The sequence below is a fragment of the Aquarana catesbeiana genome, linkage group LG05 (genome assembly GCF_042186555.1).
Source record: "Aquarana catesbeiana isolate 2022-GZ linkage group LG05, ASM4218655v1, whole genome shotgun sequence".
In the NCBI taxonomy this organism is placed as follows: Eukaryota; Metazoa; Chordata; class Amphibia; order Anura; family Ranidae; genus Aquarana; species Aquarana catesbeiana.
The window spans coordinates 460,017,430-460,036,888 of NC_133328.1; the positions used below are offsets into that span (position 1 = coordinate 460,017,430).

At 39.4% G+C, this 19,459-nt stretch overlaps 1 protein-coding gene across 10 annotated transcripts in view; it reads right to left on the reverse strand.

Moving 5' to 3' along the window:
* The window catches only part of PTPRM (protein tyrosine phosphatase receptor type M), a 1,075,005-nt gene that overhangs the window by 675,223 nt on the left and 380,323 nt on the right, over positions 1-19,459 (reverse strand). For all 10 annotated transcript variants that reach the window (XM_073631370.1, XM_073631374.1, XM_073631369.1 and 7 more), the window contains exon 6: positions 1,334-1,508. In XM_073631370.1, coding sequence (XP_073487471.1) covers positions 1,334-1,508 — 175 coding nt within the window. The remainder of the gene's footprint in view (positions 1-1,333; positions 1,509-19,459) is intronic.

A 19,459-nucleotide genomic window follows, 5' to 3' on the forward strand; every position in this document is an offset into this window, starting at 1 on the left:
TCATAGTATGTCACTACGTTGATGTTTATCAAACGACAATTTACAGATAGTTAGTATGCTAGACAAAATCCTGCACACACGCTTTTGACAAAATCAGACGCTCGGTCATACGACGATCGAACCGTGTGTACGAGGCTTTAGGTACCTGCTCAGCTTTTACTACTCTGCCCACATTGATGGAAAGTACTGGTGTCACTGGTCACATAAGAAGCAACACTTCCTGTTTGCTTTGATGATCTTGTACTATGTAAATAATCTTACTTCCTGTTTGCTTTGATAATCTTGCACTATGTAAATAATTCTACTTCCTGTTTGCTTTGATGATCTTGTACTTTGTAAATAATTTTGACAATTACTCAGAGATAACCTTCAATAATTTTACAAATGCCATAATATGCACAATGCATAGTTGTACTTTCTTTGTGAAATGTTTGAATTTCCATAAAGGACTGCTTTAATTCCAAGAAAAAATAAGGCCACTCAAAAATTGCCAGTAAGCCCATGTGATGTAAAGTTACATAACTTGGAATTTCTTTTCTGGAGCTGTGATCTTTAACAGAGCCACTACTGAATATTACTAATGATCTCCTAGCATGCATGCATTCCATAGACAACATTATGTGTAATAGCGAGCTTGTTGTCCAAAGTTCATAAAAGCGGGATTTTGTTGAAATTTTTTCTTTCTACAGAACAGTACATCTAAAAATAAAAGGCAGGCATACGTAAGCAGCGACTGATTTTAAATATTTACCATCAAATGTTGAATTTTCATTTTATTTTAACTGTGGAGAACGTGTCAGAATTTCTGTCTCCACAGTCTAACAAATATGAAGTAATAACAACACCTTTTCAGATTTAAGTGGAAATAAAAAAATATATATATAATTTATAGACACATAAAAGGAAGATAATTCAGCATGCTGTATACTTTAAATATCTCCATTTATTTTTCTGGGGTAACTGGGGACACTCAGAAACTCTTCCTATGGATAAATGTAAATTATGTTTTTTTCAAAGTACTGTTACATTTATGATTGCTGTTGTACTGCTGTTCTTTCTCTTCCATTGTTCCCAATGGAAAATATTTTATTTGTTTTCTTGCAGATGTAAAAAACAGTATGAGGGAGAGGGAGATGAAGCTGAATATTCCTCAAGTGGTTCATATCTACAAAAAAAAGCAACGTTCCCCATGTTCTGAACTTTTTATAAAGCAAATAAGGCAAACGCCTCTTTTATTCTGTACTCTTCCAAGGTGAACCATTCTAAGAGCAAAATAAGCTGCATGTTCACAAGAAACAGCTAAATATAACATATACACTGCAAGGTGAAGTACCTTTAACAACCAATTCTGCATAGTTTGAGACTGCGACTCCTCCTTCAGTTCGGATCATACAACGGTAATTGCCAGCATCTCTCTTTGTTGTGTTCACCACATTAAACACAGCCACAAATCTCCGATCATTATTCACTTTAATCTCCTTTAAAGGAGCGTCTCTTCCATTTGCACCCTAGAAAGACAAAAAAAAATGAGAGAAGAAAAGTATATTCAATTTTTCTCTTTTCCATAACTGCTCACTGAATATTCATTTTTTCTGTTCCCTGAAACAGATGTTGTTGCAAGAAAGAATAGCTGATTGATTGCTTTGTTGTTATTATGTTTGCCCTGTTTTACAGACATCCAGCTGGCGATGCACTGAAGAAGAGGGACAGATTTATAAAAATTCAAAGAAAAGATGCTAACTGTGACACTCTGTCCAGTGATATGAAAACTATTTATAATGCATTACACACCCCAAATGCAACATGCCCAATGTGAAAGAACCAACTAAGAGACTCCTATAATTCGGAGATCCTTTGGATCCTGACAGGGGAGGTAAAGTATAACTAAAGGCAAAACTTTTTTTTTGTTTTGGATAGAGTGGAGAGGGATTAGAACACCTGTCAGTTTTTATTGCTGTCTGTGTCCCCGTCAAAGAGATTCACCCTCTTTATTTGTTCTGTTTACCATTATCATTGAAAGTGAAAGTAAAAGGAAATCCAAATCGTGGGTTGTCCCCAGAAAAAGAATAGAGGAAAAATCTTCTAATGGTGACACTAGTTCTTGTCACCTGGGGGTACCCAAAAGATTTCCTTAATTAGCCGCGACCCACCCCCTCCCTTTTTGCCCATGGGACAAGAAGTGAAGGTAAATCTCCCCAATGTGACAAAGATGGCAAGAGTAAACCTTACAGGGGTTATAACCCTCCCTTACTCTATCCAAAATGAAAAAAAAAAGTTTTGCTATAGTTCTACTTTAAAATACTATATATATAGCTGAGAACCTCTGGGGGAATCTAGGATGGAAAAGGACCTGGGGGTCCTAGTAGATGATAGGCCCAGCAAAGCAAACAGAATATTGGCATGCATTAAAAGGGGGATCAACTCCAGAGATAAAACGATAATTCTCCCGCTCTACAAGGCTCTGGTCCAGAGTATGCTGTCCAGTTCTGGGCACCAGTCCTCAGGAAGGATGTACTGGAAATGGAGCGAGTAAAAAGAAGGGCAACAAAGCTAATAAATGGTCTGGAGGATCTTAGTTATGAGGAAAGGTTGCGAGCACTGAACTTATTCTCTCTGGAGAAGAGACGCTTGAGAGGGGATATGATTTCAATTTACAAATACTGTACTGGTGACCCCACAATAGGGATAAAACTTTTTCGCGGAAGAGAGTTTAACAAGACTCGTGGCCACTCATTAAAATTAGAAGAAAAGAGGTTTAACCTTAAACTACGTAGAGGGTTCTTTACTGTAAGAGCGGCAAGGATGTGGAATTCCCTTCCACAGGTGTTGGTCTCAGCGGGGAGCATTGATAGCTTCAAGAAACTATTAGATAAGCACCTGAATGACCGCAACATACAGGGATATATAATGCAATACTGACACATATTCACACACATAGGTTGGACTTGATGGACTTGTGTCTTTTTTCAACCTCACCTACTATGTAACTATGTATATATATATATATATATATATATATATATATATATATATATATATATATCCCAAACTACAGGACGCTTAGAACCGGAGTTAGGTTTTTAGTGCTGTTTTTGGCCCTGCTAGATACATTAATTCTCTCTATTTTTCTGGAGAAAGAAAGTGATAGGAAATCCAAAAAATGTACAGTTGTCACCTGAAGGAAGCTATGGCTGCCTACAGAAATTATGAGCAGTCTTTCACCAAGTTTGAAAACCTCTACAGAGAAAAAGATTTTCAATGACTGCACACCACATCTAGCTATCTCAAGAGTCAAAATAAAGACTGGAGAAGGGCTGGAACTCTTAATATGTTATAAAAGGTTTGGGTAGATGTCTCACCACCCATTGCTCTGGCTGAGACATCTGCCTCTACAAACTAGACTACGATAAGAACAAAGTACTAAACGTTATTTAGTGTAAAGTCTAGGCTTTCTCCTAATTATAAGTGGTGTCCCATGAAGAAGATCCAGTGCAATGTACTAGAAAGGCTAAGAGGTTAAGTACCCATCAATTGTGCTTCATTTGATTTCCATCATGGACACTTTCCGCACAAAGTCAGTATGATCATCCCATGTTTGAAAGAGTTTCCAACAGATACTCTGTCCCACACTCTGCACTAACTAGCATCTAATCAAACTTCTACATTTATACAGAAAAATCAGGAATTTCCTCCAATACATTTTGTAGTGATTTATAGTTGCCTGCAAAAGAATTACTGATTTATGATCATAATCCAAATTAGCTAACTGTAAGTGACTGGCGTTTCATTCAGTCCATTCCCAATATTCATTATATTATATTACTGGACCTTAAGATTAATAAGAGAACATTGTATTAGTGTTTACGAAGCATTACTGGCCCATTAAGGTGGTATTGGTGGCTTTTACTAAATCGGGGGAGCTAACATGTGTAAGCACCCACAAAATGCAGGTTGTACTAAGAAAATGTATGTTGCAGTGTCTGTATTTAACTGCGTTGTGTGGTTACAGGGCCCATGAATCATATCTCTGTATATTATAGGTTTTGCTTTTTATTTAACTACTTCAACACAAGGCACTTAAACACCCTTCCTGCCCAGACCAATTTTCAGCTATGCAACACTGTACCCAAACAAATTTGTATTTATTTTTTCACACAAACAGAACTTTCTTTTGGTAGTATTTAATCACCACTGTTTTTTTTTTTTTTTTTTTTTGCGATATAAGTAAAAAAACACATTTTGAAAACAAACATTTTGAAAACAAAAACACTTTTTTTTTAGTTTCTTTTATAAAATTTTGCAAATAAGTAATTTTTGTTCATAAATTTGGGCCAAAATTTATACTGCTACATATCTTTGGTAAAAATAACCCAAATTAGTGTATATTATTTGGTCTGTGTGAAAGTTATAGAGTCTACAAGCTATGGTGCAAATCATTAAAATTTGATCACCCCTGGTGTACTGACGGCCTATCTCATTTCTTGAGGCCCTGAAATTTTAGGACAGTACAACTACCTCCCAAATTACCCCTTTTTGGAAAGTAGACTGTGCAAGGTATTTGGTAAGAGGCATAATGAGCTTTTTAAGTTGTAATTTTTCCCACAATTCTTGGAAAAATTAAGAAATTTACTTTTTTATTTTTTTTACACAAAATTGTTATAATAACAAGTTATTTCTCACACACAGCATAAGCATACTTCCAATTACACTCCAAAATACATTCTGCCACTCCTCCTGAGTATGGTGATACCACATGTGTGAGACTTTTACACAGCCTGGCCACATGCAGAGGCCCAACATTCAGGGAACAACATCAGGCGTTCTAGGAGCATAAATTACACATCTAAATTTATTTCTACCTATCACATTTTTGAAGGTCCTGGGGATCCAGGACAGTGGAATCACCCACAGAATGACCCCATTTTGGAAAGAAAACACCCCAATGTATAATCTATGAGGCAAACTGAGTCTTTTGAACAGGTCATTTTTTTCCACAAGTTTTTGGAAAAAATGAAAACGTATTTTTTCTTACACAAAGTTGTCAATTTATAAGATTTTTCTAACACATAGCATGTACATAGCAAAAATTACACCTCAAAATATATTCTGCTACTAGTTCCGAGTATGGTAATACCACATGTGTGAGACTTTTACACAGCCAGGCCACATAGAGAGGCCCAACATGCAGGGAGCACCATCAGGCATTCTAGGAGCATAAATTACACATTTAGTTTCCTGACAACCTATCACACTTTTGAAGGTCCTGGAGCACCAAGACAATGTAAACACCCACAAAATGACCCCATTTTGAAAAGCAAACACCCCAACGTATATTCTATGAGGCGTGGGCTGGTGACAGGTACTTGGGTACTCTGATGGGCTTGTGACAGGTACTTGGGTAATCTGATGAGCTGGTGACAGATACTCAGGTACTCTGATGCTGGTGAAAGGTACTCGGGTACTCTGATGCTGGTGACAGGTACTCGGGTACTCCGATGCTTGTAACAGGTACTCGGGTACTCTGATGGGCTGTGACAGGTACTCTGATGGGCTGGTGACAGGTACTTGGGTACTCTGATGCTGGTAACAGGTACTCAGGTACTCTGATGAGCTGGTGACAAGTACTAGGGTAATTTGATGGGCTGGTGACAGGTACTCAGGTTACTCTGATGGGTTGGTGACAGGTACTCTGGTACTCTGATGAGCTGGAGATAGGTACTTGGGTACTCTAATGAGCTGGAGATAGGTACTCGGGTACTCTGATGGGCTGGTGACAGGAACCTTGATTCTGGTGACAGGTACTCTGATGGGCTGTGACAGGTACATTGGAGCTGGTGAGGGATACTCTTTATTTGTGGGGCAATGGGAGTGCAGATTGATGTACTGTATCACATTTTCTTCCCAGATCTCCTCCTCAGTGTGTGAGGGCACTACAGCCCTTTGTTAACATTTGTGACCGGCTTTGATTGGACATAGCCGGTCACGTGGTAAAGAGCCAATTTCATTGGCTCTTTACCCTGATTCAAGGATGAGCTGTGTCTGAGGGAACCGGAGGACATCATATGAAGTCCACCCAGAGGGAGGAGATGTTCCTGCCGGCATCATTTTACAATGGCCCGGTATGGAAGTGGTTAAAAACCCACCCTAACTGTCACTGTATAACAGTTTATTTCTTTTGCCCTTCTATAGTAACTGTATTCATCATCCAAACATATTTTGTAACAATAGCTAATAATTTTACAAGTCCGCTCAACCCAGGTAACAAATTTAGTTTGACATATTTAGTTGTATTTGACAATCCATTTAACAGCAGACTTTTTTTCTTAAAACTTTATTTATTGTTAATTTCATATCTGAATTACAGTAAAAAGTATAATGTGAATCTTTAGAATACAGCAGTTATCTAACTCAACCAGGCAGCAGACCTGCCGAGAGCAGACAAGTTTAGATTGGCGTTAGATCATAAGAATGTTGTGATAGCTTCAGCACTGTCAGTGACACCAGAGGGAGAAAAAGCCGGAGCTGCAAGAATACGTTTCACTATCAGAGTTTCATTGTCCAGTGGCCAGCTGGGATGTATCTTCTTTTATCAGAGCAGTGCAGAACTTATTAACATAGGTATGCCTGCCTTATGCTGTGCCAACAGCATAAGATATATCAGGTATTTATACAATAATATAAGCAGCACTTTACCTATTTAAAGAAAATGTGTTGGTATTAGGAGAAATCGGTGCATGGTTTGCTCCTAGGGAAAGAATGGAATCAATATTATCTATTCAAGAATAATACAGGTAATAAGGGCTGCAGCTAATTATCTATGGGTTGTTACAGTAAAGTGGTGGTGAAGGCTGAAGATTTTTTTTCTACCTTAATGCACTCTATGCATTAAGGTAAAAAACCTTCTGCCTGAAGTTCCCTGCCAGTCCCCCCCCCCACTTATACTTACCTGAGCCAGGTCTCGATCCAAAGCTGTGCATGAGAGCAGAGGCTCTCTCCCTCCTGGCCCAATGTTATCAATCACAGCCCACATCCAGTGAGCAGGGAGGGGGGTATGGGGCTGAGCCATGCTCTGTGTGAAAGTGAGCCTGCTTGACTGCCCCCATAGCAACCGGCAAGGGCAGTAGCCAGGAACTGTGGCAGGGGACCCAAGAAAAGTAGAATTGGGGCTGCTCTGTGCAAAACCATTGCACAGAGCAGGTAAGTATAACATAAAATACCTACAAAAATATGATGTGAGCCAAAAACAGAAATGTATTATATTACAGCATACAGTAATCAAAAGTAGTGGTTGCATTTCATTCTTTTTTCCCTTTTGTTTTCACCTTCTGAGTATGCTCTCCTGATTTGGACTACAAACAACTCCCTTTCTCATCAACTCTTTTAAATAGAAGAGACGTGTGTGACAGACCTAGCCTGGACAGGGGCTTTTGGAGAGGACTGGGCACAAGCCTCTTACCCACTGACTATGAGCCCTAGCATTTAAGGGAACACTACTCTTTGAAAGGTGTATGCCTGGGGGGATCCATGGAGTGGTCTTGTTACTTTGGATTAAAATCCATGTCTCCCCAAGACACACAGACTCTGGAACTCTAAGCCCAGGGGGCCATGTTAAGGGCCTAGATGCCACATTTCCAGCAAGGACTTCTCCACACTATGGGACTCATAGCGGATGTTGATGTCATCAGCAAGCCACCTGTCTAGGGTTTCCTGCTATAATGTGTTTATTGTAAGTAGGTCTGGTGTGCCTCCTAAGGGTCTTTCACCCATTGTTAATTGTGCTAATGAACTCACCTTTTGTCTGTCTGCTAAGCAAAACATTGTGGGCTGTGTTTATACTTGTAATAATGTGTAACATCCAGTACACTGTATTCAGTGTTGTAGAAATCGGCAAGTCTGACCTGGAATTAAACCTCAGAGTCATCCAGGTGGCTAATAAACGTAATATTTATAGTATGTCTGTTGTTCTAATTATATTCCTGTGTGCAGTTTGTATTGTGAGGATAATATGATCAGGAGGGGGATGTCCTCCTGTGGTGTATATATTCTGTGTTAGTTTGTTCAAATAAATGTGCTCCAGCTTTGCAGCCAAACGAGTCCTGCCTAGTTCTTGGTTGTAATATGCGGCTATAATATCTATCTTCAGACTGGAGGAAGCGGTATATGACGGAAGCACTCAAGCAGAGTGTGGGACGTTCCGTTACAATCCGTTTTGTAGTTCACAGAAGATAACTGAAAAAAAAGCTAATAACATTGTTTAAGATCTCAGTGGTGTGTTTAGAGCTCAGGGCACAGAAAGTGTTCAACAGCGAAGTTCAGTAAACAGATTGTTATAAGGATTCAAAATTTCCAAGGGCATCAACAGTTGGTGAATAGGTACAATATCCTAAGACATTTTGACTTCTGCGAGGTACAGTATGCTGAAATAGTAGACAAGACTGTAGTGCAATATATGGGATAATCCTGAAAAAGATTCAGACTGCTTTTCTAATCTGCATTTCTAATCCAAAGATATGCATGAATCACAGCCCCCTATATGTATTAATAAAGCACTTGTCTGTAACTGCGCTGAAAGTGACGATAGCATCGGAGCAAATAGAAGGGGGGGGGGGTTACTGAAACTGGAGCAGACTGCGTATAGTTACAAATCAGTTTTTATCTTTGAGCTGATTCAGTGAAAATGAAAGATAAAAGTTGACTATGCACATCTTCTCCAGATTCTGTCTGCTCCAGTTTTAGTAAATTCTTCTCATTGTTTGCTAAGCCACACTAGGAACTTACCCACTCCAGCGTTTTTGGAAGTGGTTCACGAGCACATGAACAGCTTCAGGCCTCATTTATCAACATGTCTGAAAGATGGATTCTAAGTAGCCCATAACAACTATACCCAATCAATCTTTTTTTGTTGCTCTGATCACATAAATATATTACATGTTGCAGTTTTAACATGGTTCCCATTGAAAACTTTCAATATATTTTTGTGAACTGGTGTCCAAAACTAAACTGCATATTCAAGATGAGGTTTTAATGCATTGTACAGGGGCAATATCTTGGGGTTGTATTACTAAAGCCAGAGAGCGCAAAATCTGGTGCAGCTGAAGTTAGAAGCTGAGTGGCTATCATGACTAGCTGCACCAGATTTTGCACTGTCCAGTTTTAGTAAAGTAACCCCTTATATGTCTCTGTCTGTAGTTGACATTTTTTTTTTTTTTACAAGAAAATATCTTGCCCACCGTAGACCCTTCAGATTGGCATTGCATGCTGTTTTAAAAGATCAGTGAAAAATGTAGAGCTAAAAATATAAAACAATGAACGTTGAACAATATATCAAGTATTGTGTGTAAATAATTAAAACGTTGTGATAAAAATCAATCTCAAATATAATGAATATAAAACAGAACATGCATATAATGAGTAGAAACACAGGAAAGAAAGTCCCAAAGGTGAAACAATCCTATGGTAAACATATATGGAGTCCACCACGAAAAGTTGTTGCTCAAAAGTGGGGTACAAAGGCCTCAGCAGGCATGTAGAGCATCAGAGATAGTGTGTCCTCTACCCAAGATAAGGGGTATACACTTTTACCAGAAATAGTGGACTGGAATGTAAGCGAAAATGAGTCAATCAAGAGAGGATAGCCCGATCAGCAGATTTCCAAAACGATCCAGGGAATCCAAAGAGTTCCATGAAGGAGTCCAGGGGATCGTGCAGGTAACTGTGAGGCTGGAACTCAGATGTTAAGCAGCCAGACTGGAAAGCCAAAAACTGATTACAAGATCACATTGTTGAGTCATCAAAAAGTTCACATTCTTCACTTCTCTCAAAGGTGGTAGCAGCTAGTTCCTACCCAGTCGAAGAACCCTGGTGATGTCTGCTGACATCACCAGGGTCCTTCGACTGGGTAGGAACTAGCCGCTACCACTTTTGGAAATCTGCTAATTGGGCTATCCTCTCTTGATTGACTCATTTTCGCTTACATTCCAGTCCACTATTTCTGGTAAAAGTGTATACCCCTTATCTCAGGTGGAGGACACACTATCCCTGATGCTCTACATGCCTGCTAAGGCCTTTGTACCCCACTTCTGAGCAACTTTTTGGGGTCAACTCCATATATGTTTACCTTAGGAATGTTTCACCTTTGGGACTTTCTCACCTGTGTTTCTACTCATTATATACATGTTCTGTTTTATATTCATTATATTTGAGATTGATTTTTATCACAAGGATTTTATTATTTACACACAATACTTTAAATATTGTTCAATGTTTATTGTTTTATATTTTTAGCGCTACATTTTTCACTGATCTTTTGCAATGAATTTTTGTCACATTCTTATGTAGCAGCTGTTCATTTTTCTTCACTAATTGAGTTAGCGCAAGAATATCCCCTATCCACATGCTGTTTTAAAGTATATGGTGTATCAAGACATCCAGATCCTTCTCTAGCATTAACTCAACCAGCCATACTCCCTAGATGCTATCGTACATGTTTTTAGCCCCTATGTACATAATAAAACAATGTTGAGAAAGTTTTCTTTAATCCTAGAGACAATAAGCAGTTTATGAATAGGACTAGTAATAGGAATAGACTTTCAGACCCAAGAGAGACCCGTATGGACACTAAATGGTAGTTATGGAAGATGAGATTGTTTAATGGCTACAACAGTGAATGTATGTATTGAGGGCATTTATCTCTGACTCGAACCATGTGTATCTGTTATATTTATGCATGCCCTTGGATGGTCATGACAGTTGAAATTTTATTGTTAGAACATAGATGAAGATAAGATACCTTTTAAGCCATCAATCGTGTACATATCCAGATAGTTATTAAGGCTGCAAAACTTGTTCTGCTAACCACAAGTAAAACAAAACTGCTTACAGCTACATGAACAAGCAATAACTAGATTAAGTTCTGAAAAAATGTGGCATTTGAAAGAATCTGGGAGCTAGAAAAAGAATTAATAAAATAAACCTGAATGCCAACTGTAACAGGGACAATATCTTGATTTATTCTGGATGTAAAACTAATGAGACTATTGTTATGGAAATGAATTGTAACCACCTAAGTGGAACACTTTACAGAGAAAACTAAAAATATAATTTCAGCTAGGGCTGTTATTCTTTAAATTATATAATATTTATTCATGAGACTTATTTCACTTTTTTTTTCTAAAAAGTTATACTGAGGCTAATAATTCATAAAGCCCTGAAAAGGCAAAATCCCATTTGCCGATAGTAACAACAAGAATTTTGTATTAACTGATCGAGAGACAAAGAAAATTAAAACTTCAATCGCTACAATTTACTATTTCACTTAGATTTTACAAAGTTCATAGCAAATGAGAAGCATCAGGCAATAAAAACCAGGAAACAAAGACTGCAAGCAATGTTTGATTTGGTAAATAAAGGAACCCGATCATATGAGTTACATCAACACAAATCTACAACCCTCTTATGGTATGGTACCCTCTCATAATATATGAACAAACACCAATGTAGTAATGAGGTAGGTTGTATAGTAGAATATGTAAAGACAGCACGCCATTTGTTAAAACATGTCTAAGCGAACCCTTCAAATACACTCAAAGCCTCTCTGGCTACATCCAGACCTGTTGGCTTACCTATAAAGGGCAGGCAGCAACGTACTGTAAATTATGTGCTAAACACACTATTGAGCCAACAAGTTTTTTTTTTTTTTTTTTTTAACACTCCTCTCAATACTAGCAAATAATCACCTTTTCTTTACTTCCTGTATATATGTGGGTAAAGAGAAATATCTTTTGACATGTGAGTCACTTTCTTTCTCTTGACATGGGATCTAGTTTTTGGTCTGCTGCTTTTAAAAGAAAGGGGAACAGATGTGTAGAAATATAATGTGCACATTTTAAATGCTCTGTTGTTTAAAAACTTAAATTTTTATTTAATAAAAAAAAATAGCACAAAGGACCTGTCATAGGCACTTATCAAGCATGTCAACTATGCCTGCCCTTTCTGTCCCCCTCCTTAATTCAGGGAAGCTGTACTATAGCTTCCAGTAACAAAAAGCTCTATGAATGGAACACGGGTGGGTGAATAAAAGGTCTACCTCTTCCATTTATAGCTGGAAGTACAGCTTCTATAAATGGCGGAGGGGGCAGGAAGGGGAGGTTTAGTTAGCACTCTTGATGTGTGCATATGACAATTCCCATGGCCATATTAATCCCCGCAGAAAAATATTGCTGTGGGGGGTGTGGGGTGAGACAGAGGACTGAAGATTTCAACTAAAGGGGACCATAATGATGCAATTCTCTCATTACCACAGTCAGTGTTAACCGCTTGCCGACCGCCTCACGCAGATATACTGCGGCAGAAGGGCTCGTACAGGCAAAATCACGTACTTGTACGTTGCCCTTTTCAGGAGGCGGCCGGCGGCGTGCTCCCGCGGCAAGCTCCGTGAGTCGAGTTGCAGGTCCCGCAGACTCGATCGCCGTGGGGATACCCGCGATCGCCTCACGGGGAGGAAGAACGGGGACGGGAACGGGAACTGCCTAGTGACAGTGTCACTCGATCTCTGCTCCCTGTCATCGGAGCAGAGATCAGTGACGTCACACACACAGCCCATCCCCCTGACAGTTAGTAATCACTCCCTAGTACTGATTTAACCCCTCCCCGCCCCCAGTGGTTAACCCCTTCATTGCCAGTGTCATTTACACAGGAATCAGTGCATTGTTATAGCACTGATTGCTGTATAAATGACAATGGCCTCAAAAATGTGCCAAAAATGTCCGATGTGTCCGCCATAATGTCGCAGTCATGATAAAAATCGCTGATCGCCGCCATTTAAAAAAAAAATTAATAAAATAGCCATAAAACTATCCCCTATTTTGTAAATGCTATAACTTTTGTGCAAACCGATCAATAATCGCTTATTGCGATTTTTTTTAACCAAAAATATGTAAAAGAATACATATCGGCCTAAACTGAGGAAAAAAATTGTTTTTTTATATATTTTTTGGGGATATTTATTATAGCAAAAAGCAAAAAATAATGCGTTTTTTTCAAAATTGTCGCTCTATTTTTGTTTATAGCGCAAAAAATAAAAACCGCAGAGGCGATCAAATACCACCAAAAGAAAGCTCTATTTGTGGGGAAAAAAGGACGTCAATTTTGTTTGGGAGCCACGTCGCACGATCGCGCAATTGTCAGTTAAAGCGACGCAGTGCCGAATCACAAAAAGTGCACTGGTCAGGAAGGGGGTAAATTCTTCCGGGGCTGAAGTGGTTAATGGGGGAATCCCTACCATGGAGCTATTGTGTTCTCCTGGTGGTGGTGCACAAGGAGCCATTCCTGCCAGGAGAACACCCTGATTATTGCTATCTGCTATAGCCACTGGCAATAATTGCATGTAAAATCTGACATTCTGGTTATACCCAAATCAGTCGAAGAGTCGACTTGGGTACAATTAGCCTGCCCATAGATGGTTCGTATATAAGCCGTTCCCTGCTGAACCAGCCAAGATTCGAACCATCCATGGCTGGTTTAAGACAGCAGCTATAAGGGACAGTTCTCATTGAATGTAAATGCCGTCCCATGTACTGATTTGATAAAGGAAAAACAACAAATAAATAAACTTGGACTTTAACAAGGCCTCCTCATCATCCTAAATCTGGTAATCCACTCTGTCCACTCTCTCCACTCTCTGATTCTTTTCTCTATGTGATGAAATCCTGTCTTTGAAACCACTTACGTTATTACGTTTGTGACTTAAGCATTTGCCATATTTCATCATCAAAATGACTATAATCCTAAAAGTAAATCCTCAGGTTACAATTTATAGCCAGCATTTACTTATATATCAGCAACTGGGGAATTTGGAGCTTTTAATGTTTGCAATTTTCAAAATGCCGAGCTAAACTCTGAGGATGCATTTGGCCAGGATATTAAATTATTGTGCAATTGAAATGATACAAATGTATTCAACCAAATTACTTCTGAGAACAGATGACATCATTAAACATTTTGGTGGCATCGACTAGGTAATAATTTAAGAAACAGCATTCCTCAAAGTAAGATAATGCAGAGTAATAGAAAAGCGAATGGTTCCTTAATCTATCCAGCTGGACAGTAACAAGACAATTGACCCAGACTTTCTATATACCAGCAGGCACAAAGCTGAAGAATTTTACATTGTCCAAGGACTGATACAATACTTACTGAAAATGCTGCTTTGGTGTTTCAGTTTCTTTAAATTATGATGAGAGTATGATTATTGTTGCAAGTATTGCTGAAACTGCACAATAACTTTTTTTTCGCTAACAAATTCCTACTCATGCGTTAAGATCTTAGGACTTAGCAGACTGCACAAAAGTAGCTTTAAGTCTGATTTGCATGAAAATAATCTAATTCCAGTACAGCCTGCCCAATTTAAGATAATGCAATGCTTTAAAGCTATACGATCACTTACAAAGCACAATTTACTTAACCCTTGCGATATAGGCTTGTCAGTTGGCAGTGGTCCTACTGATGTACAGTAGCAAATATTGTGTACTGAAAATCAATTGAGTCTTTCTGCACATTGATGAGACAATATGTCTCTAGATATATTTGTCACGGCAGTGTTTGAAATTAATCTCAAAAGACACAGGGGTCAATTTACTAAAGGAAAGGGCATGTTCACTTTGTGAAGTGTATGTTCACTTTACAATGTGAATGTTCACTCTTAGTGAATAAGATGACAGTGTCCTCACTTCAAATATCCAATGGCGGTCCCCGGGGTTACAAACTTCCGATTTACAAATTACTTCTACTTACAAACGGAGGGAGACAACAGGCAGTAAGAGGAAATCTACTCCTAGGAAGGGAAATTCACTCCTGTAAGAGTTATCATGGGAAAAAGGTGTCTCCACTGAAGCTTTATCACCAATTCTTCCAAGTTTCCATGACAGCCAAAAATTTTCAAAATTGTCAAATTGTCACAGGGACAGAAAATGAGGTGAAATCTTCTGAACACGGACAAAGACAGCAAAAAAAAAAAACACAATTTCATCTCATTTACTAAGTTGGTGAACTAACTTTTTACATAGTGAACGTTTATCCTAAAACTAAAATCCCTGCATCTACAGATATCCACGATCTAACACAAGCCTATCTAACCCTGCAAAGAAGAAATCAATATACATACCTTTTCTGCAGCCGCTCTGACCCGTTTCCATGCTGAGCTGTCAGACGCGGCTTTGCTGTGAGGCGGATGCAGAGGACACAGCCAACAATGGTGGCCCTATAGTAAGTCTATGGGTGACATCACTTCCTATTCATTTCACAGCCATTGTCAGCTGTGTCCTCTGCAGAGCTTCCACTGCTGGAGGTCGGACCTGATCGGTGCTGATTTCGTCTTTACAGGGCTAGATAGGTTAATGTTAGAATGCGGATGTCTGTAGATGCAGGGATTTTAGTTTTAGGTTTGACTTACACTTTAACAGACTCTACTCATTTAGTAAATCAACCCCTTTGAATCCTATATTTTAAATGGCTGAAAGCAGAAGTGTCTGTATTGCCTGCAACAACTACTAGGTAACCTAGAAGTTTGCTTGGTAATGTCCATAAAGCCAGGAGCATATCCTGTGATTAAAACACCATCTTCAAATCCAGCCACTACTCCTTTCTCACAAGGCATTTTACCAAGTTATCAATGCAAATATATGAAGTATTTTTATTTCTTAAAATTCATTGTTATAGTATAAATGTAAAGCTCAAAAATATTTATCTGGACCAGTGGTTCTTAACCTCTCTAGTGCAGTGACCCCTAGATAAAATTTCCCAAGCTGCGGGGACCCCTAACAGTAACATTTTTGTAGCGTGGGTTGTCAGCACCCAAGGACACGGACATTTAGCGCTCCCTGAGTCCCTTCCACTCGTACAATATTAAAATCAGGTATGGTACATTTTAGGATGTACCACTCTTTCTCTTTGATCTCCTTTCTCTCCCTTTCATCTCTCTCCATCCTCCAGCCCCTCCCACTTCACTTTCCTTACCAGTCAGCTGACCTCTAGTCTCTGCCCCCCCAGCCATGCCATGAACTGAATGGGCGGCTGCGACGAGGCTGAGTGGGCGGCCAAAGGCTCCAGGGACAGCCCTGCTGGGAGGCTGCGAAAAGGCTGGGAGAAAGCTGCGGGCTTCAGGAACAGCCCAGGATTGGGTGACCCCTGGCAAATCGTCATTCGACCCCCAAGGGGGTCCCGACCCCCAGGTTGAGAACCACTGATCTAGACTATCAGTCCTTTAAGTTTAGATAAACCCTAATCAAAAAAATGTAAAATACTGCAGCTTACAAGTCCTTATTGCAGTGGCTGTAGAGAGACGGTCACATTCTCCTGCTATTGCGAATTGGCAATAGTGTGAACCCGGCTTAAACTAGGGATCGACTGATAACGTTTTTCCGGTGCCGATATGATACCGATATTTTGGCAACCTCTCAGGCCGATATATTGTCTGACAATATTCTGTACATTTAAAAAAATATTTTTATCCCTTTTTTTATCACTGTTATTGCTGTCACAAGGATTGTAAACATCTCTTGTGACAGTAATAGGCAGTGACAGGTACTCTTTATGGAGGGATCGGGGGTCTATAAGCCCCCAAACCCCTCCTCTGTATTATTCAAAACATCAAGATTGGCATTTTTGAATACTTTCTATTTTTTAAAACTGGTGCCTTGAAGATGCCAGTAATCCGGGAAGTGATATCATGACATCACGGCAGAAGGCAGCGGGAGGGGGGATGTTTGTAATCACAGCCAAGCGGCTTTTTTTTGAAGCACAGCGATGCAAATGCTTCATGTTTTGATAATTTGAACAGCCCTGTGTGCTTTTCTAGGAGTTTGAAAAACAAAAACACACCTCAAAATACCGCTTTTAAAGTTGAAAAGGGCCTTAGGCATGATTCACATGGGCTTCAGCTTGTATAAGAGCAGTATGAACAGCAAACTTTGCCAAGCATTTGCAGAGCTTTCAGCAAGCTTTGTTGAAGCTTTTGCCCCATTAGCTTCAGTTTGTAAATGTTGAACACAGATGGGAGTGTTGATTGCCACTTTCAGCAAGCTTCTAGCAGGCTTCAGTAGGCTTTCAACAAGCCTCCAGAAGTTCTGAAGCCTGCTATCAGCTTGTTTAAAGTGGCAATCAACACTCCCATTTGTGTTCAACATTTACAAACTGAAGCTGACTGGTACTTCAGCTCAACTAAAAAAAAGCCTGCTGAAAGCTCTGCAAATGCTTTGTTAAAGTTTGCTGTTCACATTGTTCTTATACAAGCTACACATTTGAAACAGGCTTCATATGTAGTTTCTTTGTAACTGAAAAACAAGGTAAATTTATAAAGCACTGAACGTGACATTCATCAAACATTCACTGTACACAAAATTATCTGGTGCATGAGTGTTATATTACAGGGAATGATTCACCTGCGATGAATCTTTGGTGAATGTGACATTCACTACTTGATGAATATGTCCGTCCGTTATGTTTATGTTATAACTGGTACAATGAGAAGGACGGTGTTGTAGTATGATCGCAACTTTACCTCCAGGGGCCAAATTTGCTTTCTCTGCTTACCCTCTGTTAGTATGACACTACTGAAAGCTAAATCCAATAGTGTGCCATGATACATATTGAACATTTTATGAATGTTAGTCAACAATAATAATAGTACTGTCATTGTTGTGATTGTATCCTGCAATACAGGTTGACAAAAAAGAACAACTTTGCTCAGGATGCAAAGAATGTAGTTAACTAAGTTTAATAGGGGACAAAGTAAACTGCCGTGTAATCTCCTTCAACTTTTATTAATTACTTTTTGGCTGGCAAATGACAACGTCTGATCTTTCGCAAACACATCGCTGCAGTCAAATTTCCATGGTGACAAGCCTCTGCTAATACCCAGGCTTTTTCTTTGCCTGCAGCATAACCGAGTACTACAAGTGAGATATAAACACTTCTATCAACATATGCATTATAATGATTTTTCTTGTTTAGTAAGTCAATACAAAAGAAATATTATGCCCATTTTGGTGCTGGCTTGTGCTGTCAGCAGATGTGACAAAGAAAATCTAAGCAGATGGGATACATCTGTTAATCATAAACATTCTTTCATTAGTGCCATTGTCACATTTATTTGGAGGTATGTTTATATTTTAGTGTATCAGCTAATGAAAGCCCTGAATTTACATTGCCGTCTGTATCGGTAATGTCTGTTCTTAGCAATATGCTTGTTTATGTTAGGCAAAGAACACAAGCAAATGAAGATTTACCTATCTCAACCTCTCAGATAACTTTACATACCTAGATTGTTTTGCATATTTTTTTTTTCTTTTTTATGTATGCATCATAGATCTCTACTTAGGTATGTTATGCCTATGATTTGGTGTAAAGTGCATTGGCTTTTGGCACCCGAATGCTGACACATACCCAGCAGGCAGAGGTGGCACAGATACTTCCATTCTACTGTTGTAAACAGATCTTTTAATTTCTCACTGGACACTGGACCCCATGCTTTTATTGAAGCACAGTAATATAGTATATGTCAACATGGCACCTGTGAAATCTGGCACCTCATTAACAGCATAAGGCCCATATGAAATAGGATGACCCACTGACATGTTATATGACTTTCAGCTTTAATTTGAGGGTATTTACATCCAAATCAGGGGAACGGTGTAGGAATTACAACAGTTTGTATATGTGCCTCCCACTTTTTAAGGGACCAAAACTAATGGGACAGATTGGCTGCTCAGCTGTTCCATGGCCAGGTGTTCGGAGGGACTCGGCGGAGCTGAACCGGCGCCGCTGAGATACACATAGTCGAGTGTACTCGGCTCTTTCCGGCGCCGCTCACAGTCCCACCCGGACTGGGCGGGACTGTGAGCGGCGCCGGAAAGAGCCGAGAACACTCGACTATGTGTATCTCAGCGGCGCTCGTTCAGCTCCGCCAAGTCCCTCCGAACTCCGCGGCGCCATATTTAAAACTACACGCTATGTGAATGTCGGCTGCGATCACGGCGATCGCTCCGATAGATCACAGATAGCGGGGATCGGCGTATAACATGCACCCACGATTTTCCCCTGATTTTAAGGGGGAAAAAGTGCGTGTTATATGCCGATAAATACGGTAATTATGATGAAAACCTCATGATTTTCTTTCAACTATATGTAAAGAAGTAATGGATGTAAGTAATGAAATCATATGGGAAACTAATAGGGATGGCAAAAATGGACAGTCTGGCAATTTGGGTATTGGGATATACTGGACAATTCATAAAAAGTGTAAGAACCCACTAAAGTTTAGCACATTGACGGATACTGTCAAAACCATTGAAAGGCATTCTTCTTTTGCTATTCTCCTCCAGTTCGGATTTAAGAAGAAATTATTTAACCTGCTTAAAGCTCTTGTTCCTTGAGTTGGGACATTAGGTTCAGGAAGGAAAGCATC